Source organism: Cavia porcellus, unplaced genomic scaffold (genome assembly GCF_034190915.1).
Source record: "Cavia porcellus strain 051 isolate PalLab524CR breed Dunkin Hartley unplaced genomic scaffold, mCavPor4.1 scaffold_2, whole genome shotgun sequence".
Taxonomy (NCBI): Eukaryota; Metazoa; Chordata; class Mammalia; order Rodentia; family Caviidae; genus Cavia; species Cavia porcellus.
In genome coordinates, this window is record NW_026947485.1 from 102,217,168 (window position 1) to 102,242,127 (window position 24,960).

Sequence of the window (24,960 nt, forward strand, 5' to 3'; positions counted from 1 at the left end):
TAGGGACGTTACTGTCATAATTATGGGCATGATGGATTATGCTCTGACTTGCTTAGGTTTGCTGTATTCATAACCTTTTATTTTAAATTCAGAAACACTTAATACCTCAGTTTTTGTTTAGTGTAGCAAGTGTCAGTAGTCACTTATTTTACATGGGAGAGAGGGTGGGGTCACTGGCAGTGACCAGCACTGCCTTCTCCATTTGTTCTTCACGCTGATACCACCACATACTGGACTGTAATAGCTTTCTTCTTGTTGTAAAATAAATTCACGCTTACTATAGAAAGCAAAAAGAATAAGTAGAGCTATTTCAAATCATCTTACCCTGTGTTTGATTGATTGATTTAAAAAAAAAAACAAACTTTGATTTTGGAATAAGGTTAGATTTATGAAAAAGCTACAGAGAGACCTCAGCTCCATACTTCAGGGGTGTTCCCTGCCTATCCTCATGGGTCCTGCAGGCTCTGAGCTCCACCCAGCCCAGAACAAGGTCCTGGTCCCATACTTTGAGGGTATACCCTGCATAACCACATGGGTCCCAGAGGTTCTGAGCTCTGCCCAGTCCAGTGGAAGGCCCTCGTGCCATACTTTGGGGTGTGCCTCCATTAGCCACGCAGGTCCTAACAGGTCAGATCTCTGCCCACACCAGTACCATGCCTGGGCACCATACATAGGGAGTGCACTTTGGCCAATCTCATGGGTCTGAGAGGAGCTAAGCCCTACCCTGCCCAGTGCAGTGCCCACGTACCATCTGTGGGGTGCCCAGGGAGAAGCATGGGTCCAGAAGAGCTCCACCCAGAAACCTTCTGCCAATGGGTTGGGGGGAGCACTGGTGAGCTGAAGGAGAGGAAAAGTCCCACCTGTCATTTTTGTACCACCCCAAGGACCTTTGTTCAGAGGAACCCACCTGGCCTATCTCTTTACAGTGAGGGATAGTCAGCACAGTAAACACCTATGACTTACACACCTTGTTTGGAGGAACCTAGGAAAATGACAAAACAAAAGAGAAAATGCAGTCTCACACCTCCAGCCCATTAAGAACATTCCCAGGAAACACTAACATGTAAGACACTGGAAATTGTACAATTGAAATTTCTGAAGAGATAGCAACTGAAGTAAAGAAACAACTTCATGAGTCTATAGTGGGAATCAGATCAGAAATAATGCCTCAGATAAAAAATAATGACAAACATTATGAAAGAAAAGTTGGGTATATCTAAAGAAGACATCATTAAAAATAGAGAAACATAAGAAAATGATGGAAATATTGAACAATATAGGAAAGAATTAGAATGCATAAAACAGATTCAAAGAGATAATCAGGAAATTAAAAATTCCATTGAAAGTTGGCAAAAGTTCTTGAATGAAGCTGAAGCTAGACTTTCAGACCTGCAAGACAAGATGGAAGCTAATGATCATGAAAGGAAAGATCTTTTAACAAATAACAAGGAACCAGGAAACAATTCAACAGTTGCAAGAAGATGCAAAGGAAAACAATATAAGACTGACTGATGTCAGTGAAAAAGCAGGTGTACTGCAAAAAAAGACTATTTACAGAAAATAGAGCAGAAAATGTTCCAAGCATGGGGAAAGAACCTGATATATAGTTAAGTGAAGCATATAGGACTCTAGTTAGCCATAACTGAAATAAATCTTCATCCAGACATATAATAATTAAGGTCCCAGAAATTCAGCACAAGAACAGAATACTAAAAGCTATCAGAGAAAAGAAACAAATCATTTATGAAGGAAAGCTTGTCAGAATCAAGGCATCCTTCTCAATGCAATCATCAAGTTGAGAAGCTCTTGAAGCATTTCAAGTCCTGAAAGAAAACAACTTCTAACCTAGATTGATGTATCCTGAAAAACTATCTTTCAAATTTGACAAAGAACAACTGAAGGAATGCATGACCACCAAATCAACTCTACAAAGAATACTGAAAGCTACTCTAGAAAGAGATAAAGATGACCACAATTCTGAGAACAACAACAGCAAGAAACCACCAAGCAGGGCAAGCACTTAGAAAAAAATAGAGAACTAACAACAGGCAGATAAAATTACAAAGATAAATAAATGCATATCAGTTATAACCTTCAGTGTAAATGGCCTCAATTTACCAATCAAAAGAAACACACTGGCAAAGTGGATTAAGAGACAAAATATATCCTGTCTACAAGAATAATATCCTGTCTACAAGAAACACTTAACTCAAAAGAAAATTCATAGAATGAAACTCAAAGGATGAAAAACAATACTCCATGCAACAGGAACCCAGAAAAAAGCAGGGGTAGCTATTCTGTTTGTAGACAATGTGAACTTCAAACTAAGAACGATCAAAAGTGATAACAAAGGTCACTACATACTAGTTAGAGGAAAACTTCAAGAGGAAAAGATAACAATCACAAATATATATGCACCAAATATGGGAGCACTCAGCTATGTAAGACAAATCTTTATAGACATGAAATCAAATAAGCAATAACAATTATAACAGGAGACCTTAATACCCATTGTCACAAAAGATCAACTAGAGAAAAAATTAGTAAAGAAATAACAGGACTGAACCAAATTTGTGAACAAAGTGACCTAATAGACACACACATACAGAGTGTTTTACCCACATCAGAATACACATTCTTCTCAGCTGCACATGGTTCATTCTGTAAAATAGACCATATACTAGCCCACATGATTTGCTTAAGTAATTGCACAGGAACTGAAATTATTCTGTGCATATTATCTGACCACAGTGTGATAAAATTGGAAATTAATGACAAAAGAAACCACAAAAACTCCATAAACACATGGAAATTGAATTATATTCTCCTAAACAACCAGTTGGTCACAGAAGAAATTAAAGAAGTGATTATACAATATCTAGAATCAAATGAAAATGCAAACACAACTTACTAGAATCTGTGGGATACATAAAAAGCAGTCCTCAAAGGGAAATTTGTAGCAGTGTATTTTCACATTAGGAAAATAAAACGAACACAAATAACCTAAGGCAGCACCTCAAACTTCTAGAAAAAGAACAAGTCAAGCCCAAAGCCCAAAAAAAGGGAGGAAATTATAAAGATTAGAGCAGAATTTTTATTTATTTAATTTTATTTTTTATTTTTGGCTAAGTAGCAGTCAGGGGCTATGGTGCATTTTTACTTCAAAGTTCTGCTATGAGGCTTAAAATCCCAGTACACCAGTGAAAATACCTCCCAGCCAGACTGTACCCAGAAGAGCTAGGGCATTCCAGGAGGCTTAGTCTAAGGTGAGAAGGTCCCATCTCCTTTTCTTGTTTAGGTGGGATGTGTTGGGTTTGTTTCAAGTCTGTTGCATCCATAAGCAAATCTAAGAACTTTCCTTTCCTGTACTTTTTATAACTATAATTATTGCTAACTGAATATGGATAGGAAATGGAATCTGTTGCTCAAATTTGACTGTATCCAGTTGCATTCCAATTGTATCCTGACTTCCCTTTTTCGGTTTTGGTGTAATATAGGTAAAACCTCCTGTTCTGCCACTCCTTCTCTAGCTTTGTGATTGATTCCATTCATGAAACTTACTGATCAGAGGAGCTGATTCTTGAGATACCTTGGATGAGAGATCAGACCACCTAGAGCCTGTGCCAGGATGCTAGGCATGGCATACATGCTGATGCTTGTCAAAGGAGATGGGGTACACCACCACAGCTCACAGTTGGGCAGTGTGCCAGCGTGTTTGGATTCCTTTTTCCCAGCTAAACAATAGAACTCTGGGTTCTTGCTGGGTGGAGGTGCTGTTTGAGGTACAGCCTCAGTTGACTAGTTCATTCAGCTGAACTGGATTAGTCCTTCCTTCAGCACACTGCAGACCTGCATCCTCTTACATTCAGTCAGTCCTTTCCATGGTCAGAGGGTCTTCACTGGTCATAGATCTGATAACCACATGAAGCTCTGCTCCCTGAGGATCTGGCAGGGGTAAGCTTTGCCCTCTTGTGGGACAGAACTCACAGATCTCTCTGTCACTGCTCTGAAATTCTCCCTGAGTTATCCTTCTAGCTTAATCCTGTCACCTCTTTTGCCTTATATCTGCACACCAAATGTGACTCCCAGATACTTGGACTGGAGTGGCCACAAAGTGTGGCCTGTGCAGGGTGGAGCATTGACTTCCAGCACACTTATTAGGGAGCAGGTCACAGAGCCCTGGATTTGGTCATCTGCAGTAACACTGTCAGAGGACACTGTGGGGGTTGAGTCAGGAGTAGCATTCCTGTTTTACTAATTAAAAAATGAAGGCTAGTGTAGAGAAGTATGACTGACTCTCCAAATTGGAGCACTCCCAGTCTGAATATTTGTGGTGTATGTGGTGTCCCAAACTCTTGTGGTACCAATTTTGCAACCCTTCCTTTCCTGAGAAGTCCCTGCCCTCTGCTGCTTGGGCAAAGACCTGTCCTGGCCAGGTCCCAGTTCCAGGTTCAGGCTCCTGCCTGAGACTTGAATCAGGACCTGATGATCAGGAGGCAGGGCAGCAGAGTGTACAAGTGGTGATGACGCTATGTCCTGTTTCCAGGGCAGTGGTGATAACAGTGCTAGCCACTGCTTCTGCTGTCCCAAATTGGCCCCACAGATGTTTCCTGAGGTTTGATTGTGTCTGAGATTTGGTTGTGGCCAGTCTTGGTTCCAGTGTTTTCTGAGCCTGCTCATCTCACCTTCCCAGAAGTCCTATGAGCTTTGGAATAATCTTTCAATTACTTTTATGCTTAAACTAGCTTGGAGCATTTCTCATACTTGCCAGGAAGATACTGCTTGATAGTAGTGCTGGTTGGTGGTAGATCAGTCCCCATATAAGCACTGTGTCCAGGCCTCCTGTCTCCAGCTCTTCTAGGAAACAGTTCCTTCAACTTGAGCAGGGTTAGAGGGCAAAAACACTGCTCTATGGTGAGCTACATTTGAGAGATAGATATACATTAAATGGGTTCTTTGCTTATAGCTTTTAATCTTCTTCTGTATAGACCACACATATAGCTCCTCTCTTTGCCCTGAACCCTGTTCTCTAAGCAGTGTCTTCTGTGAATACATTGGGAAATGCTGTCATGAAAAGCTGTCCTAAATAGTGGACACACCAATAATTTAGTTCAACAAATGTTTTATAGGCCTTAGGCATTATGATGCCTGTGTCTTTGTGGGATGCTAGCTCCCTGCCCTGAAACATCTGGAAATAGTTACAGAATAAAAAAATGAGGGATGACCCCAGGACAGAGGGAGAAGAGGTAGCATTCATTTTTTAAAAAATAGGTAAGATTTTGATGCTGTTTGGTAAGATTTTTTAGAAGGGCGGGATATCCAAGCCAAAGGCTTTTGTTATTGCCCTGGGATAGTACTATACCCTTTTCCACACCAGTTCTTTGTGTACATTCCCTCTAATGATTATGCTGACCATTCCATCTATGTATTTATTATTCATTCTATAGGTTGAAAACAATTATTTAAATGGAAATAGAGTTTAAGGGACTTTTGTAACAAAATAGATCAGCTGTGGAAGGTCAAAATTGTTCCTTTCCATCTGATGACATGGCAGACAACAACTTCTTCTAGAGGGTTCGCTTTGCTCTCTCAGGAAGCTTGGTTTTTAGCCTGCATGCAGTGGAAGGCCCCAAAAGTTGGGGTACCTAAGGAGTATCATGTGGTCAAGGAGCCTTTCTGAGGCAGAAGTCTCTCATCAGGTCCCATACACACACCCTAGGGCCATGAAAGGAGTAATTTCAGATAACTCCTGCACAAAAAGGGGGTTCACTCAGAACAGCTATGAGGTCTGATTGCTGAGGGTTGAGTCTTGGTTGCAGTGCATGTGAAGCACCTGTGTGATGGTGGGGGGGGCATGGTTGGGGGAGCATCTATCTTCTCTGAGGGGTGCAAATGTACTTCTTTCCTGATGGAGAGAGATCAGAGAATGGTATTAGAAGCATGTGTAATGCACAGAGAAAAATTAATAGTTAATGGAGGATAGTGCTGGTGATGGAGGATAGTCTGCCAATATAGGAGACACAAAGCAGCATTGTGGACACTAAGTGGCACCCAGTGGTAAACAAGCAGGGAGAGGATATTCTAGCAAAGGCACAGAGAGCTGAGGCCGTATGGTGAGGAAGACCTGGAGATTTTGGCAAAGATAATGGGTGCCAATGAGGATCCTAAAAAGAGTTGGGAGACCCCTTTTTTTGGGCACCAGATATTTAAGGGCCATCCTGTACTTTTCATACCACATCAGTGCTACTCAGGGCAGCAAGCAGTAGTAGACCGTGGGTGAACAAATGACTGTGGCATGGCTGTGTTGCAGTAAAAACTTGATCTACAGAAGCATGTGGTGAGCCACATTTGGCACGGTGGGCTATAATTATTTAACCTGCCCTAGCTCTTGGATATGGTTAGCATTGGCATGTGCTGCATGAGTGTTGAGGGTTGAGGGTTATGTTGGTTCAGGAAAAACCCAGGTAAAATGGGGCCATGAAGTCTCTTCAAGGTGGGTGGCTCTGCATGACTGGAGGCTATATATGGGGAGTTGTAGGTCTAGTCTGATGAAGGGACAAGACTGGCTGGTAGACCAACAGACTAGTAGGCTGAATTAGCTTCTGTAGTGTTCAAGCATGGACACAAGCTTTTCCTAGAGAGAATTTTCACTGAGATTTGCTGATAGCTAAGAATGGCAAGCAAGGGGCCCTTGCCCCCGCATCTACTAAGACTCCAGTGCAGGGAAACCTAGTGGGAGCAGCAGTGGTACTGACAAGTGCAGAGAGCAGGACAGTACCTTTGAGTACAACAAATGCCCAGACACAGCCGAGGATGCTGTCATCAGCCTGTCTTGGTCACTTTCTCTGTTGGCTATGTTTGCCACAGTGGTTGCAGACCAGATCTAACATGAGTGTGTCCAGTTTGCAAAAAAAGACAAGACCATCTCACGTCACAGTAGAGGGAGCACTGGACAGCAGGACCTCAGAGAGAAGATACCTTTCCCTCAAGGTAGAGGCCACAGCTGGAGATTAGAAGGGGATTTCAAGAATTTGGATTTGGAAACAGTGGCTGCCAAATGTCTTTTGGAATTGGGGCATTTCTCTGTCACATTTGCCACAGAATCTATCATAAATGGTGGGTGGCCATCTCCAGCTTTCCCTGGGACACCCTAGTAGGCAGTTTTTGCTGACAAGAACTGCCCCTTCCTGTTTGTAGCCCTTGTGATTCTGTCTCCTGATTACCTAATGCTGGGCTTCTGTCTGCCTCTATAGCAGGATCTCTGGACCAGTGATGTGCAACCTTCAAGCCTGGTATTTGGCTTTCTGGCTAATTCTGACCATTGGAGCCAGTGGGGTCAATAACACCTCAAGGAGTCTACTTTCTCCATCAGAGCTTTGGAACTCAGAACCAGTTGGCAAGGACCTCCAAGTATTACTACTACTGTAAACACCTGTCTTAACCTCAGGCTTTGGTGTTGAGTTTTGTATCATGGATGGCACCATGAAATCCTGTCCTAATGAATTCGTCACATTCTGACTACAGAGGGAAAAGTGGGAGGAAAGGAATTGTGACAGTATAATTTCACCTAAATTTTATCGGCTTACAAAAATGGGATGAATCAAATGGTACTTACGGAAACTTCCTATCTCTTAAAAATCCTTTGGAACTGGTCTCTTTAGCCAGTGAGGCTCCTAATAGAGAAATTCTCTTTCCAGATCTTCTGTCCTCATTGTTACATTATTTCACATATTTTTGTCCTGCTTCCTATTATTTGGGGTTTGATAATCTTGTTAGAGTACAGGATGCTATTGCAAAGAAATGAAGTGACACTGTCCTCTTTCTTCCTCTCCTCTTCTTAGCAGAGACCAAAATACTGCTATCCCAAGAATGCAGCAGCTGAAGCCATTTCATGAAATCACAGAGACCCAAAGATCATTTATGGACTCTGGGCCTTGCTCAGGGTTTTTATCCCCAGAGAGTAGCATAAATGACCTCCTGGTTTCCTTTATAAGGCCTGTGGCTTCACTCATAGATTTCCTTTCAGCTTTCTTTCTCCTCAAAACTGTGTTCACCTGCCTCCTGTACCAGAGGACAAATAGCCTAGACTACTGCTGAAGCTCGGACTACTTGGTGTACATTAAGAAACCTGGAATTGGGCCCTCCAAGACATTCAGAGTTCTGATGCAGGAACACCTGAGAAGTATTCCTGTCCCCTGTGCTACAGAAACTGAGCATCCTTGCCCAAAAGAAGCAGGAGGCTTTGTCATATCAGTTCAGATGGATGTGGAAGACCACCATCCTCAAAAGCCAAGTTGTCTATTATGAAAAGACAGGGAGGAGGATGACCCACTTGTGACCTGCATTTGGTACGGTTTGATAGAGTCCTCCCCAAAACTCCTTGTATGTGTGCTAAAACTGGGGAGGTATGTGACAGCTGAGCAGGCAGCCCTTGATAGTTTGTAAAGCCAGACAGCAGGCCTGGGGAGCCTCAGCACAGTGATGTGATGTGGTTTTCCTTCCTGTGCGATCTAAGGGAAGTTATTCTTCCCAAGCCCTTGATTTTGTTTTCAGTGTTATAAACTTTATCCTGACTGCAAGAGTGTAGTGCTAGGCAGATGGAAAGTGCACCTGGTGGGATGATTCTTACTTGTCCTGTCAGGCTTTATCCTAGAGGCTCAGCTTCTTCTTGGAGACATCTGTGGTAAGGGGAGAAGGACTTCTGCAAGGGACTTCTTGTTCACTTTGCCAAGCCACACTGTTCCTGGCCCACCCCCAACAAAGCCAACAAAGAGTAGAAAACCCCAGCATGAGGTCACTTTTCCTTTGTATCCTGCATTAGAACAACCACTTTTCCCTTGTATCCGCTAATACCAGAGTTCAGTGTTTAAAAATTTATATAAAGTATTAAGTAGGTAGTTGATTTGCCAAATCCAGTTGGTAGGAATGAGCCAGCTGCTTTACAGTGTGCTTATGCATTTTAAACACTCTTGGGCACACCCCCCCCCCTTCAAGAGTGCTTTTTTTTTTTTTTTTTTTTGTCATCTTCTGGGCCCAAAGTCACAAGGCCCCTTTGCAAAGACAGGTTGTCTTTGCTCTGATGTTATCCCCCTAGTACCCTAGTACAGGGGTCCCAACTAGTGGAGGGAGAGTTAACATCAGCCAGTTGAGCCCAGAAGAAAGATTAAAGAAGAGTAGTGGGTAGGAAGACAAATTGTTTAGAGTATTTAATGAAATGGAACCCAAGAGAGCCCCTAAAGCCCTAGCAAAAGTGTCCCAGGAACTTGTTAGCAAGAGCCATATTGGCTGTGGACCCTGATTGTGAACTTTATACACCCTCCCACATTTACCCTCTTGTCAGACTCCGAGGCAAGAGAGCCGCCAACTTGGGACTGCTGGCCCAGCACTAATGGAGTCCCCTGCCCCCTGCCCTCCAGCAGGCTCCTCTACCAAGGCTGCTTTCCTTTCTTTTGTGTATGTTTTCTTTGCCTGTATCCTTCTTAACACCCTTGTGGACTAGGACCAGGTCCTGACCATAGTCAGAAAATAACAATATGTATAACAGTATACCAAGGCTAGTCATTAATTTTCATTGTTGTGAAAATGTTTTGACTTAGAATAAATACATGGTTTTACATTACAAAAAAAAAAACCCAGTGATGAAGCAGGCATTTCCCATGCAGGTAAGGTTCAATGAAGGCCTCTAGGTGAAGCCGCCATGATGAAAAATAACAGGGTCTTACCGAAGCACAGGTGTAAACATGACAGGCTAGAGAAGTCCTAGGAAAGCCCTGGTTGATGACAGAGAAGGTAGATGATAATGCCATTCCATAAAATGCTACGAGAGGAGAACATTTTTGCAAGGTGGTGATCTTGGACAAGTTCTTTCAAATAACTTTAGCACAAAAAAAGCAGAGGCAGCAAAAAAGTTGGACTGGCTTCTAAGTCTGCCATTTAGAGGAAGGTCATGGACAGAGGTCAGGTGCTTCCTGCTGTCCCTGGTAGGTGGGATCACAGGTGGAGTTCTGAGAATCCTTGGTATGCAGGGCAGTGGGGAGACAGCAAGCTCCTGTGGGTCGAGGTTCCTAAGGAAAAAGGGAGAAAAGAGCAAAGGGCTCCATCTGATACAGGTACTAGTTCCTCAGCATTGCCCTCTCACTTTTATAAGGGTGATTTTCATAAAATATTAATTTTTCTAAACCTCATTGCTGGCTTCTTACTACTCTTAATATACCTTTTGTTTTTAGCCCTTCCTATGTTGACCAGAATTAAAAACTATCAAAATTGTTAATCAGAGGAGACTTCCACAGGACAGCATTTGCCCAGTTCTTTGTGTGTAAATTAAGTGCATATCATTTCCACAGCATAGTGATTCATTGCAGCATTGCTCACTGTCTCCTGCCAACCTGTTAACAAGTTAACAGATGCCCTGTGTTGGTGATGGCTCAGTTTTGCTTTTCTACCACATAGAATATCTCATACATGCTTCCCTTTCTTTTAGTGTTGGGCTTACCTACCAAGGCACTCCTAGCCTTGTGCATACTAGCCAATGTCTGAGCTACACTCTCAGTCCCAGGCTTTTCTTTTAAATATACAACCTTGAATTGCAAGTAACTTGTTCCACTAGTGTTTCTCAAGATGAACAGATATTTCAGTTTTAACTTGCTAAACATGAGATGTATTGCAATATTACTAATGCATCATGCCGAACATCACATGATCAAAGCTGAGCCAATGGCTCTTCTGTTTCTCTTGCTTTGCTGTGGGATTGTGGGCAATCATCTCTCCACAACAAAAGATTCTGGAGGAGATCTCATCTGCAGAGGAGAAGGAGGAGAAAAAAGCAGAGGAATTCCTTGCTTCTGTTGAGGTTAGGGAGATGTGTAAAATGTGGGAAACAGTGCAAAATTTTTTAAAAAACACGATCCAAATAAGGCTATAGCAGCGCAAGTGATGAATCTGCTTAACAATGGTATTATATCATGTTTCCATGAAATCTTCAAAAGGAGGCAAAAGCAAGTGTCATTGGATAGGTTCCTTATTCAAGTTGCACAAAAAGAAAAAGATTCCATTAAGCCAATAGATAGCAGTGATTTCTTTAGTGATAGTGAAAGTTGTAGTTGTCCTACACAATAAGCCTACTCTTATCTTCCTCACATCAGCCCTAAAAGTTTTCAAAGGTAGGTGCAAGTTAATTTGTTTTTTTTTATATTTTATATTTTTCATCACTTTGTATTACAGTATTATAATTTTATATGAATATTTTTAGGTTGTGGAACAAATCATCTGAGTTTCCATTTTTCTTGTGGGGAAATTTGCTTTGATGTACAGGTACTTTACATTACGAGCATATTTCCAGAATGAATTATGCCTGCAAACCAAGGTTTTACTGTACTTTATTCAAAACACAGAATGGGTTGTCATTTGTTTTCATCATCTGGTAATCATCTTATTAAACAAGGTCAGCTTAGTTTTAGGAACTACTTAAGAACATCACATGCTAGATCAGCTTTCTCCAACAGTGCATTGATGAAAGATGGTTGAGGATAGGTATATAGTAATTTAAGGAAATGTGGGGAGAGTGAGTGTTGGTTGGTTGCTCTAGGCAATTGTATAATTTTGAATAAAGTGACTAGATTGTAAAAGTGACATATGATTAAATCCCCACAATGAGGAAAAAGCTTCAGAACATACCTTGCGTGTTAAATAACTGATGCTTCAGTTGTGCTTTATGCATGACCAAATGCTTCTATGTACACGTTCTTGATTTTCAAATTGTTTTTATCTAGGTCCTCGGCAGGATGGACAACACCTGTGAGATGAAATACAAAGTGTTGGACAGCCCCTTGGGGAAAATAGAGATATCTGGTTGTGAGCAAGGACTGCATGGGATACGGCTGCTCAACCGGAAGACCCCTAGCACTGAGTAAGTGTGAGTGCTACGGCTGACCACCTGTGTGGTGTGGGCAGAAAGCGCTGGAAGGGAGTTCAGTAAATGTGATTATTGCTTGTTTTCCATTGATTGCAGCATAAAGCAGACCCTGACACTACCAGCCACATAGATAGTGTCTCTGAATGTGATCTGCTCTGACTGTCCTTTCAGCCACTGTGTGTTGCCAGAGAATGAATTCTCCATAACTTTTGATTAGAACCTCTGAGACATTTGATTCATCTATACTTTTACAGAGGAGGAGTTTGAGTATGAGCTTTGAGAACTTTGATTCTTGAATCCAGGTGATGAGGCAGAGGATGTCTCTGCAAACTTCGTAGTTGAGAGATGTGTGCCTAACCTTGATTTAAAAAAAAAAAAAAAAAATCAAGCCCCATCTTTAGTTTGTCAGGAGCCACCTGGTGAGGTTTGCATGGCTTTCTGGAATTTTCTTATGGAGCTCCATGGCCTTCCTGGAGGGGCATGGAGCTGTGGGTGTGTGTGCTGTGAGCTCAGATGCCAGGAGAAAAGCCCCAGAGTCCTTTCTAGGACTGTGGAGAGTGTTGCTGTTTCCCTCCAAGAGAAAACCTGTTTCTCCTTTTGCATGATCCTCACTATATTTCTCTAATTGTAAAAACATAAAAAATTTAAAGCGCTTCTTAATGTTTTGTTCTGAAATGTAACATTTAATTTCCTCCATTCATTGATTGTGAGCGGTTGTATTAAAATTGCAGTTCTCGTTATTTCTGACAGAAGGAAAAAACCACCCACTCCTGTACTTGGCGTTTGTCTTAACTGGCTAATAAACACAATGCCAAGAACATTAGATAAAGAAAATACATAAGAAACATAAAAATTGATTTTAATGGACCCCTGTCAGAGACAGCCATAATGAGCACAAGTGCAGTAATAAATATCAGCCTTCCCCTCCACTGTCGGGGTTTTTCCTGGAGAGCTGCATGTTACAATCAATATAGCCTTTTTTGAGACTAAAAAATAAGCAAACCTTTGAACTACATGAATACTCTCTTCTCAGTTTCTATGAGAACCATCTGGTTGTGGTGTTCAGAATATCACCGGCACCAAATAATTTGTAGGGGAAAATGTCATTTTGTCTCTTTGCATGTTCAGTTGCACAATAAATCATAGAAATTATGTGCTAGCTTTTTTACTTTGGTAAAAAGTAAAGGTACTCCTTTATAGCAAATTTGGGGAAGAAAAATGAAAATGTATGCATTATAAGATATTTGGTTTAATGCCCATTTTGGATCATATAGGAATAAAGTGAAGAGGCTTAGTTTTGAGTTCCTATCTTATGAATTGTCTGAAGTTAGAATCAGATTCAGTTGTAGAAGCAACTGCCATATAATGGCCTAAATAAGATGCAGATGACATCTGACAGGAATGTGCACTTGTAGGTAGCCTCTAGAATGTGGTGGTGAACCTATGGTATGCACGTTGTTTTTCTTTTAAGATAAAAGATGTTAATATATGAGTTGTTACTTTTTTCTAAACTAAAGCCTCATATTTAGGTTTAATTGCAGTGTTGGCACTTTGCAATCAATAAGTGAGTTTTGGGTTGCAGTTTGGCCATTAATTCTCTAGAAGATTCTCTATCACTACTATAGAGGCTGGAGGGGTGAGAGCTTTGGGGAACTCCCAGCTTTCCTCTCTATTCTCCAGACTGAGACCCCTTCTAAGATCTAGAACACCTTGCAAAGTACTCTTGTGTGCTGTTGTAATCAGGTTTTACAAGGAAAAAGATTTAATACAGAACATATAATTTATAGGATAATTTTATAATATTTGCCATAAAAGTTAAAGACAGGAGTGCAGGAGATCTTTTCACACACCAGAGACAAAGAATCCAGCTAAGGGCCTGGATTCCATGGCTCTGTCCTGCAGAAGTCCAGCTGAAGACCTTGAGCTCGTGGCAATGTCCTCCACAAGTCCAACTGGAGGCTTAGAGCCCAAGACAGTTTCTCTTGCAAATCTGTGTCAGGGATCTGCACTATGAAGGCCCAAAGGTCAGTGGTGAAAGCTAGAAGGTCTGCACCAGCAAAATGAAGGATCTGTGCCAGCAAGCTGTGGGTTCCTGCACCAGGCAGGAAGAGATGCTAAGGTAAGGACCAGCGCTTTCCCAAAGAGAACCGCAGCCATTCTCAGTGACAGCAAGGACCTGAGCTCCTCCCCCAACTAGAACCACTGAGTTCATGTTAGGAAAACCAGCCTGACAAGCTTACCCAGGAAAATCAACAGCATACCATTGTCTCAGTTCTGTTTTTGTGCTGTTGGCAACAATCCTCTGGTGGACACTCCACACCCAGCATGCTGATTTGCTTCAGCTGGGTGGTACAAGTTGCTCATTAGTTAATGTGCCACATGTACCTTTAAGTCAATCCTGTTTGTGGATTCTTGGCCGAACCTCTGTGGTGAAACCTTTTTGTAGATACTCATTTTCATTTATCTTGAGTAAATTTCAAGGTGATGAATTACTGGTCATTGTTTATTTAACTTGATAAAGAACTTGCCAAAACTTCCCTCAAAGTTCTGTTATTTTACATGTAATGTGTGAAAGTTTCAGTTATTCTTTTGGCCAGTACTTGGTATTGTCAAGTTTAAAATTTTAGTCTTTTGCGAAAATATGAAACACTATCTATCTCATTGAAGTTTTAACTTGTACTTTCAAATCTTTGGCCATTTATATATGATTTTCTTAATTTTTGTTTGCTGGTTTACGATTTTGAATATGATTTTGTCAGATATGATTTTGAATATGATTTTGTCAGATATGATTTTGAATATGATTTTGTCAGATAAATGAACTATCATTTTTCTCACAGTTGTTGAATTTTTGTTTTGCTAATAGCATCTTTTGATGAGAATTTCAATTTTAAGGAAGTGAATTTATTAGATTTTACCTTTACTTTGTGCAAGTTTTTGTCTTTTCTAAGAAATAATTTACTTACTGTAGTATTGCCAACCTGTTCTCCTACAATTTCTTCTAAAAACTTTATTTTTTTAGTTTTTTATGTTTAGATTTATGACTCATTTTGAATTACTCCTTAGTGAGGCATAGTTTTTTTTTTTTTCTATACAGTTGTTTAGTTGTTTTAGCATTTATTGGGGGAAAAAACCTCCAAAACTTTCATTCATTGAATCATCTGATACTTTTGTGAGAAGTCAGTTGACCCTATGCTGCGTCTTATCCTGGGCACACTGTCTGGTTCCGCTGATCTTGTTTTGTCCTAACTCTATGCCAGTGTGGTTACATGGCTCCAAAGTAATTTTGATATCTAGTAAGGTATGCCTAGCCTATTATCTGCCATTTAAAAAGGTTGTGTGAGCTTCTAGGTCACTCAGTTTCTTATTTGAAATAAGAAGTCAGATTTTGCAAATATTCTTATTAGGATTTTGATAGGGAGTTCAATGTGTCAATTTTGGGAAGTGACATCTCAATATTGAGTTTATTAATTTGTGATATGATTTATCTCTGTGTTGTTTCAAGTCCTCTTTTATTTTCTCAGCAGTGCCCTATAATTCCCAGCACAGTGACCTTGCATGTGTTTGGTAAAACTGATTTTTGAATACCTTGAATGCTTTGTTCTTGAGGGTGAGCCCTTCTTCCCCATGATTTTCTGCTGTTTATTCAGATGGGGTCCAAAAATATTACATAAAAAATTGTAGAAAAAAAGCATTTCATTAGCTTTACGATGCATGCCATTCTGTGTCATAAGGTGAAATTTTGGTCCATCCCACGCAGGTGTATGTTATCCTTCTGCCCACCTTATCTGTGCTGCCTACTAGTCATCTAGTAACCATCTTCATTTTTAGATCAACTGTCACAGTTATCACAGCGTTGTGCTCAGGTAGCCCTCCTTTTTACTTAATAATAGCCCCTGGATCATACTTATGTTATGATAACAAGAGCAGGTAAAGCATTGGGTCTTAGGCCCTGGAGGGAATCCATGTGGCTCATCTTTCACATATCGAAGATTTACCTTTTCTTTCATTTTTTATCTTATAAATCTTTTAATAAAAATATGAAAATATAATACTGATGAAAATTATATTGTGTAACCAAACTATGGACTATAAAGTATTTTATATCTTAAAATTGCATGTTTCCTACTTTATAGGACTTACCTGGTCTCCTTGTGGCAGTGATTCATTTAAGGTGTTTGCACATCTGCCATTCTGTATCTTGCCTCAGCCAGATCTGATGTGAAGGCCGGGTAGATGCATGCGAAACAGGCTTTCTTCTCCTCCGAGGGCTTGCCTGACTATACAGGGTCTCCTATCCCAAAGGTATGGGCCCTTTAAACATGAGGGCATTTTTGCATGGCCTCATGCTACTCCTGGGAGACGACTAATCAGATGTCATCCGATGCACTGTCATCTTTTGTTTTTCCCACGTGCCAAAGTCATTGTCATGTTCCAAGGTGAAGATACGTTTGAGATCTTTCTGGAGGGAAGCAGGGTTTGTGAAGCCCTTTGGATGCTTCACTTTCAGCAACAGTTTTTGGTGCTTTTTCCATGCATTTACTTCTTTCCTTCATGTGTGTTGATTAACAGAGCTGGATTTCAAGGGTCAACAAGGGCTTCTCAGCACAAGCAACATTCAGCCTTATGCTGTCATGTGACTGCTGTGTGATAGTCTACCTAGGGATCTCTCTGCGGAGCAGCCTGGGTTTTAGCTGGCTCCTCAAGGTCCATTGGCTGTAAAAACCTTCCTGGGAAATTCATAACATGGTCAGAAAGACAGATTGGGAAATTTAATACAGGTACTTGTAGCACTTTGTTATGATTGATCTGACAAGGAGGACAGGCCATTCTTAAGGACGTACCCTCACCACAATCTCATCTGGGGGCAGCTCTGCAGGGTTCTTCCCTGCAACAAGTTCAGTTGTGTTGCTGATTGCCTTCAGTAGCTTGAAATAATGGTTTGTGTTGTTTATGCTTAAAAATGTAATTATATTACTTATAGATTACTTCTTAAGGAGGTCTCTGGAGTTGAATAAATGTGTTTCTATGAGGAAGACTTCGCCAGCTTTCCAAGGCTTTTTGGGAACTGCTTAAGTTTTAAAAGGAGCCAAGGGTTTCTATGAGCTGGGGCTATGTGCTTTGGCACCTGGCTCTGTTCCTGGTCTATGAAGCCTGCTGGGGTGAAGGATTGTTCTTTTTGTCTGACTGAGAGAATAAATTCTCAGCAGAGGATAGGGAGTTGTTTTTGTGACTTATGTTCTCAATAACACAAACTGCGTATCTGTTTTACTCTATGCTGAACACTTACAGCACTGTGTCCTTTAGCCATGGATATTGTCTTTGTCTTTAAGGTTGATGGCTTGAAGATTAGAGGGGGAACCTGATGTTTCTGCTCTGTCCTACTGGTTCTTGTGAGGAATCCCTGATTTCTGTACAGAAAGGGTCTTAAGGAATGCATGCAGGGTCACTTGTGAGGCTTGTCTTGCGGGTACAGCCTTTGGGCAGTGGCTCCAGGTCTCAATAACGTAAAAAAAGAACATGATCTACTTTCACATGAATTGGTGTAAAAACTGTGGCTCTGTCTACCTTTCTGCCTGACCCTTTTAACATAGGGCTTTCCTGTGCTCCTTGGGAATCATGTTTGCAGATGAGATAAAATTCCTCCTGGAGTGGCAGGAATTGTAGGCTTTAGAGAATTGACTCCTACATCCCAGGATAGTGCTACATAGTCACTGAAGGATGTGGTGCATCAACTGTGAAGTTGTGTGGCTTTTTTGATCTTGAAAGTAAAAGCCGTGCATGGCTTCACAGCTGTTGTCTTTCTGACTTGTTCCCTATCCCCTGGTTTCTTGGGAGCCTGTTTTGTTGGCTCAGTGCTTACCAGAGGATGATGGTGTGTGTCAATGGCATGCACAGTCTTTACATTCTGGACCCATCTCAGAAAAAAGATAGCCTAAAAGTTTTATTTCTATCGACTTCATGGCTATGTAGGGAAGCAGGATTGGCAGATTTGCAAGCCTGTGTCCATTAGTCAGAAGGAAGCCAGTTCATTTAATTCTGAGGCTGCCAGGATCCTCTTGGAAAGAAGAAGAGGATGGTTGAATGACAGCTACAAATGTGTGGGTCCAAAATATGAACCAACTGTCAGCCCAGGATTTTTTCTTTGAAAGTTTCCAACATTTGGAGCATGAGTGCACTTTAAGGGTAACAGAGGTAAATTACTGAGCTTCAAGCAGGGAAAGGTGGATGTTTTTGCCTGCGAGACATGTTGGAATAAAAATCCTTAAATCCCTTGCTCTTAACAGTAAGCTTCCTTTCAGAGGCGTTGGACTTCACTGCCGTCTGCTCCTGCGTTGGAAGGATGGCAGCCTTCCCAGGAGGTGCCTGTCTCCTTTGCCTTGCTGTAGCAAGCCTTTTGCTTTTATCATGAGGAAGACACATGGAACTTGGCACAGTCCAGCCCTAATTAGAGTTTATGCTATGCAATTCGCCGTCCACTACAGGAAATATTCCCAGCCATCCCATCATGTGCCAGCACTACTGCAAGTCGTGGTAGCCAGCACCTGCGTTTGCGTGCAGGTTATGGGATACCATTTCCCTGGCCAAAACGCATGCACCTCACTACATTCTGTCCCAGCAGCAGCTTTTGCCCTAAGAGAAGGATCCAGTGTTGTGTCAAATGAGGCTTGTGGTGATTTATAACATGTAGCCAATGCAGTGGCCACTTTTGATGGAATTAGCCAAAATAACAGTGCCCGATCCCAAAGGTTTTGTAGTATTGGTTTCTGATTCTCGTTGTATGCATTTAGGACAAGCTTGGAGCTGATGCCATGACTACAGTCACCCAAACAAGTGATCCTTCCTGTTTTATGTCTGTTGCATTGGATGTGGCCGCATTGTTGCTCCACCTCACCCTGTTGTTGCTGCCTATATTTGTTTGCCTACCTCTTACAGTTACCTTATTCTGATTTCCTGCTTCTAACTAGCTATAGTCTTAAAAATTAGTTACTAGTCTGTTCAAACTGTATGAAAAATGATGTTAAATAAACCCTTGTAACAGTGTAGCATTGATGACAATATTAGAACATCTTGGAGCCAGTTTTGCTTTCTCCAAGAGCTGTGGGAATGCAGATACCTGGGTGGTCAGGCTTCTCCTGGGAAGTCCCCGTCCCTCCAGCAGCTGTCTGTCTGTCATAACACTGTGTCCTTGGCACACTGGCATAAAGTTGGAGGTAGCAGTATTACTTCATCAGTAAGAAGTGGAAGTGGGGTGAAGAAAGGCTGGTGATGTTCTCAGAATAAAATTAGGGGGATGAAATGAGTGTTCCTTCTACTTACTTGAATTTTGTTTCCAAATGTCCCATGTGGAGCTGATATTTCTCCCCAGATGAATTACTGCTCAACACCCCTCTAACCAACTGTTGACGGACCACCTGAGATGACCCCACTGGGAACCCCAGGCAGTGCTATGCTGGGTACCTGAGTGCTGACAGCTGGAAAGGAGAATGTCCAGTTTGAAAATTCAGGCCCCAGACTTATTATTGTGTAAATAATAGAGATACAGTGATTTATCCTTGGGAATATGCCTGTCCTGTCTATGTCACTGAATGGCATGCACAAATGCCCAAAGCTTGTCCAGTGGCAGTGTGCCCATTCTGCAGGGAAAAACTAAACCTGGAGAGCAGAGGTGCTTCAGCCACATCTCTGTCTTCAGATATCCTTCTCTGAGCCATGTTGGTACCTCCTGATTCTGTCTCCCTCTCCTGTAAAGCACATCTCCATGGTATTGAAGACTATTAATCTGTTTCTTATATTTTTCTTGGGGTTTGTTTTCTAGAATTTTTTTATTGTTGTGTATCTAACATTATCTGATCTTTAAACTGTCTGTGCCTAGTGAATAAATTTTGGTTTTTATTTAGAAAATGTAAATATTGTTTAAGCTCTAAACTATCAAAATATACTTGACTTGCTACATTTATTTTCTTTAAGACTGGATCAGTAATTAGATCAGATCCTTGATACCAATATAAGGATAGCTCTTGCATGTGATCAGTTTAAATTTAAATTGAGTTGATGGTTAAATGAGTTTAATTTTTGAATTGAACTGAACCATTGTTTTGTGACAGGCATATTCATCCAGAATTTCGTTTCTGGTTATTCTATCAAGTGACAGAAATGTATCTTTAGTCATAAAAACTTTGGCAAATAATTTTAGGATTCAATTAGAGGTATCATTTGTTCACTCATTTCCTAAACATTTGAGTGCCCTGATGTGTCACAGACTGTGTAACAGTGTGACACTGGGTGTAGGTGGCAATACAAATAGGAACATGCAGCCCAACTGGCAAAGAGGAGAAGAGCCTCTCCGGAGGTAGGAAATGGGGACTGTGAGATGGGTTGTCTCATGGGTGGAGACTGTTGATTTCATCAAGATGGAACATGATACAGGCCTACAGTTTAGGCAGTAGAAACGAGTGGGTCCAACTGAGGTGGTACATTGTTTGGCAATAGACCCAGTGCTGGCAGCTGGTAGGCATGAGGGCCATGGCAGAGGAAGGATGTGGGCCTAGGCTTGGAGAACTGACGAGTTGTGGCACTCCACTGCGACTGGGGAAGAGGCAAGCAGAGGACACCAGGAGAATCTCTAAGAAGGCTATACAAGGATGACTTAAAGGGCAGGCATCGGAGGGACCTGGAGAAAAGTAGATGGGAGATGAGATAGGGGCAAGAGTCCCAGAGGCCAGCAGAGGGGAGAGGTGAGTGTGTCACGAGGGCTTTGGGATATCTGCTCTCTCAGGGGACTGTGGTGTATGTAATGCTAACCTCAAGTTTTCTTCAAGCCCAGAAAAATAAGATTTCCTTGGCACATTTGAAACCAGCATGCTCTACCTGATTATTTTTGTGGCTTTGACTTTAATTTTAGAGTGCCAGATATGTGGTATTTTCTGGCCACAGATCTGAAGTGGAAATGGTTTAATTTCAGTCTAAAACCAAATAAAACACAACCCGATGGGCCTTGCCTACGGTGAGCTGTGGGGATGTCCATACAGCCTACACTGTCCCCTGGCTGGAACTGTGGTGAGACAGGAAGGAGAATGAGTCTTCCCCCTGAGTATAGTTCATTGTGTTTGAGAACTCTGTCTTCTGTCGAGCTTACTTCAGTCTCTTAGACTGGGCCACTCCTAATCTTAATCATGATTCAAGGCCCTTGAGAGTAGAGGGCTTGCCTCAGGGCTTCTCCTGGGTTTCCTCTGGTTTGACCAAGTGTCTTCAAGGAACCCAGTGTATATGTGTCCTCGAACAGTACTGTGAGACAACCTTCCTCTTTCCTACCCACCACCACACACGCTGCACATGTGTGTGTTGCAGATCAGAGGGTGTGTGTACTGCATCACTCAGCTTACATGCAGGTACAGAACAGTTCTGTTAGAACACTGGTCCTTCTGGGCTGACACTTAGCTTAATTTTCAGCATCTGTTGGCAGAATGCAGACTTAGTCTGAGCATGGAGGATTACAGTTTTCTTGCTGAGATTGCTCCTGATGAAGTCTGTGTTATTACTTCAAATCTGTTTTTCCTGTCCTTTCTTCCAGAAAAGTTGTCCTTCCCTCCCTCCCTGCCCAGCTTAGGAGGAGCATCTAGATGATATTTTCATTCTACAGATCCTTCCTTATGACCCTGGGTAGTGTTCATACCTCTGACTGAGCAGCATCTAAACTTCAAGTGGTAGACTAGCCTTCTACTCCATCTGCAAACCATCCTCAGAGCCTGTTGTACTGGTCAGGTGGGCTGGGCAGCAATGGGCTGAGATTGCAGCTTTGAGAGTTGAGGCTTACCTTTCTTCATTCTCTGTGGTAGATGTTTTATCTGTGGGGAGGTCTTTAACCTCCTTCCCCCTGCACTTGTGTGGATCCTTCAGTGAGAAGTTCTTGTTTGTGGAATGTGAAGAGTTCAGCCCCAGGTTTTCCATCAGCTAACCATGTATAGAGACGGTTATGAAAAGAAACATATTTTTGAGAGAAGCCGTTAAATAGGAAGATAAAAACTTGAAGTGTGCTGATTATTTACTTCGTTCATTTTTCAAATAGAAGAATGTTCCATGTATGTATGTATATAGGCCCTATGAAGGTGTGTATATACATATATTAGCATATTCCAGAAATGTTTGTTCTGCTTCTTTCATGTTTTCCACTAGAAAAGCATATACTTATATTAGGGAAAAAGAAATTGTTTTTCATTCTTCTGAATTATTAGATACTTGAAAATTAACCTCTCCCCGAAAGTGATTTTTTTTCTTTGTAAAAATTATCTGGAAAAATACAGAGCTTGCTGGTCTTTATTTCATTCAATTCATTGATTCTGCTCAGAATAATTATTGTATAAGCATGTACCATTTTTATTAAAAAGAACTAGGCCACTTTATTTCCTTTGAAGATTTGATGTGCTTAATTCTTCTTTACGTAAACAAAATTCTTATTGAGAATAGTATTTTGAACCATGAAACTGTCCACACTGGCAGTGGTTTGGAGCAGCCTGTGGTTTAGCTGCTTGGCTGGTGCATGGGGAGGGGGCCTCAATCCATGTCAGGCTTTGAGGAAGAGATTGGACATGAATATAAATGCATGTGTTACTTGGGAGTTGAGAGATTGAAATCTGATATGCAGGCCTACAGGTACGTGTGGGTAGAAATGACTTCGGGGAAGGAAGATTGACCAGCACTTATGACTGTTGAGGTACCATGGCTCCTGCCCCAATCTGCTCACAGATTCACCTTCCTACTGGATCCTGGGGGCCTCTCTCATTGCTTCCTGTGCAGATATCAGCCATGCCTTGAAAGAATACTGCCATTTATTTATACCAAATAGTAATACAAGTTGCTCAGGCTCATGATGAGAATGCTGACTGACAGATGGGATACATTTTTTTTTCTTTTTTTATCAGTACCAGGGATTGAACTCACGACCGCCTGCTTGCAAGGCAGGTGCTTATGCCGCTGAGCTAAATCCCCAGCCCCACGGGATACATTCTTAATGTATGTCTGAAGGGTACTTAGAGCCTTCTATACCCCTAGATGGTCAGAACTGTGAGGGACCATGGTAGTGTCAAGATGAGTCTGACTTGTCAAACGAAGACACCAAAGCCCAGGTCTTCGAGTGTTGTACCAGGAACTATACCTAGCAGTTGTTACTAGGGGCCTTCTGTCCTGGAAGAAGTTCTCTAGAGAGGACTCACACCCAACTGGCAAATCACTTCTTGGTCATTTGTGCATTCCAGGCTGAGCTGCAGAGTTTAATTGGACAGTTTCTATTTTGTCTGATGACAGTGATACTCTGGATGGCATCTGGGCATTCCCAGTTGTCTAAGGTCTCTCCAAGCTGACGTTTACTCAGGTCTCCTATATCTACTGGCCAGAAATGTGAGTAGTAGTGATATCCAGAGAGAACCAGAGGAGACACCTGCCTGGGTGGGGCACCAAGGTGCACTCACTGTTATGCTCCTGGGAGATAGGACAGGGTATGTCAGGTCGGAGAGGCACAAAGCTCTGCTTGAGCTGGGTGGTTCTTCTGGCTCCAGGTGCCAAGGAACCTGTGGAAGTAAAGCCAGGAGTGGGCACAGGAGCACAAGATGGAGGCCTGACCTCAGGGCTCTGTGGGTTGCCCTGTTGTGGTGCAGTTACCACTATAATTAACCTAGTGAGCCATGGCTCACTAGGCATCTTTTATTAGAATTCATTCATTTATTCAGTTCGGCAGATATGTTGAAGGAAAGAAAAAATGTTTCTATCTTTTCAGTGTGCTGACATTGTAACTCCTGTCTCTTATTGCCATGCTGCTTCCTTCTGACAGATAAACTGCACTAGAGTAAGGACAAGATTTCTCCCTCAGTCTTGTTTATCCATTTAATTAATTTATTCTTCAGTTCTACAACCTTACTTTCCTAACTTTATCAGGCTACCTCCTGGAATCTCTTGTTAAAGGATAATTAATCATGTGATATCCTCTGTTTTTGCATCTGAGTTTTTAAGAGCTCCCAGATTTTTATTGCCTAAAAGTCCATATGCCATAGACATAATGCCATCAACAGTGAATTGCCTTCTGGAGAAGTTGACAAACAACTTCATAGTTGCCCTAGTATCTGAGGGCCAGAAAGGTGTTGGGGATTTATGAAGTTCTTAAATTTAAAATATAAGTTAAAAAGTTTTCAAGGCGGGTTGCTATTATAAACTCAAAATTATTTTGGTGTATGCTGTATTAATAGTTTTATTTTTCTCTTTTTGACAAATTATATCTGAAGAAATCAGTTTGCATGAGAAGTTACCACCTGTGTTTGCAAAGTTGAACAGTTTTGCTGGTTAAGCAGTCCGTGTTTTAAAATGTTTTAGTATTACTAAGTATGGGTTTGCTCCTTATATTTAAAGGAATCACAGCCTCTGAGAAACCTGACTAAGGGCATCTGCTACTCTTAGTCATATGGACATTGTTGGAATTGACCAAACTCAAATATGTATAATATACCCTTTATAAAACTTATCTTCTGTTTGTGTACCTGATACATAGAAGCTGAGGTGTAAGTTGGAAATTGTTACGCTTTAGAATAGATTATAGCAGCTGACCCATTGGTGATTCCAGTGGATGGCTGCTCAGATCACTGCAGTTGCATAGGAGAAGCATGGGAAGAGGAAGAGATTCCTTTCTGCACCTGTGTAATCAGAACTGTTTTGACCTTTTTTTGTGGTAAAATAGACATGAAACTTACTCCTAGCTATTTCAAGTATACATTTCAGGAGCATTAAATATATTCACACTGTTGTGCATTATCAGTCTTGAGAACCTTTTTCATCTACCCAAACTGAAATGCTGTCCCCCTTACACAGGAACACCTTGACCAACCCCACTCTTTTTGTCTTTATGCTCAAGTGTTTTTGCTGCTTTTTCGTCAGGTTAAGAAAATATCTGAAGATAAATCATTCTGCAGATGTTAAAAGACTGTGTGGCTCAGAAGACAGGTGTTCCTCAGGGCGTTTCCTTCCCTGGGATGTGGAGCAGATGTGGATAGGACAACAGCTCT

The 24,960-nt window shown here is 41.6% G+C and overlaps 1 protein-coding gene across 3 annotated transcripts in view; it reads left to right on the forward strand.

Annotated features, from left to right (window-relative positions):
* Positions 1 to 24,960, forward strand: part of Mgmt (O-6-methylguanine-DNA methyltransferase) — a 283,026-nt gene that overhangs the window by 57,017 nt on the left and 201,049 nt on the right. For all 3 annotated transcript variants that reach the window (XM_063244936.1, XM_013143204.3, XM_063244937.1), the window contains exon 2: positions 11,769 to 11,905. In XM_063244936.1, coding sequence (XP_063101006.1) covers positions 11,781 to 11,905 — 125 coding nt within the window. In that variant the 5' untranslated portion in view covers positions 11,769 to 11,780. The remainder of the gene's footprint in view (positions 1 to 11,768; positions 11,906 to 24,960) is intronic.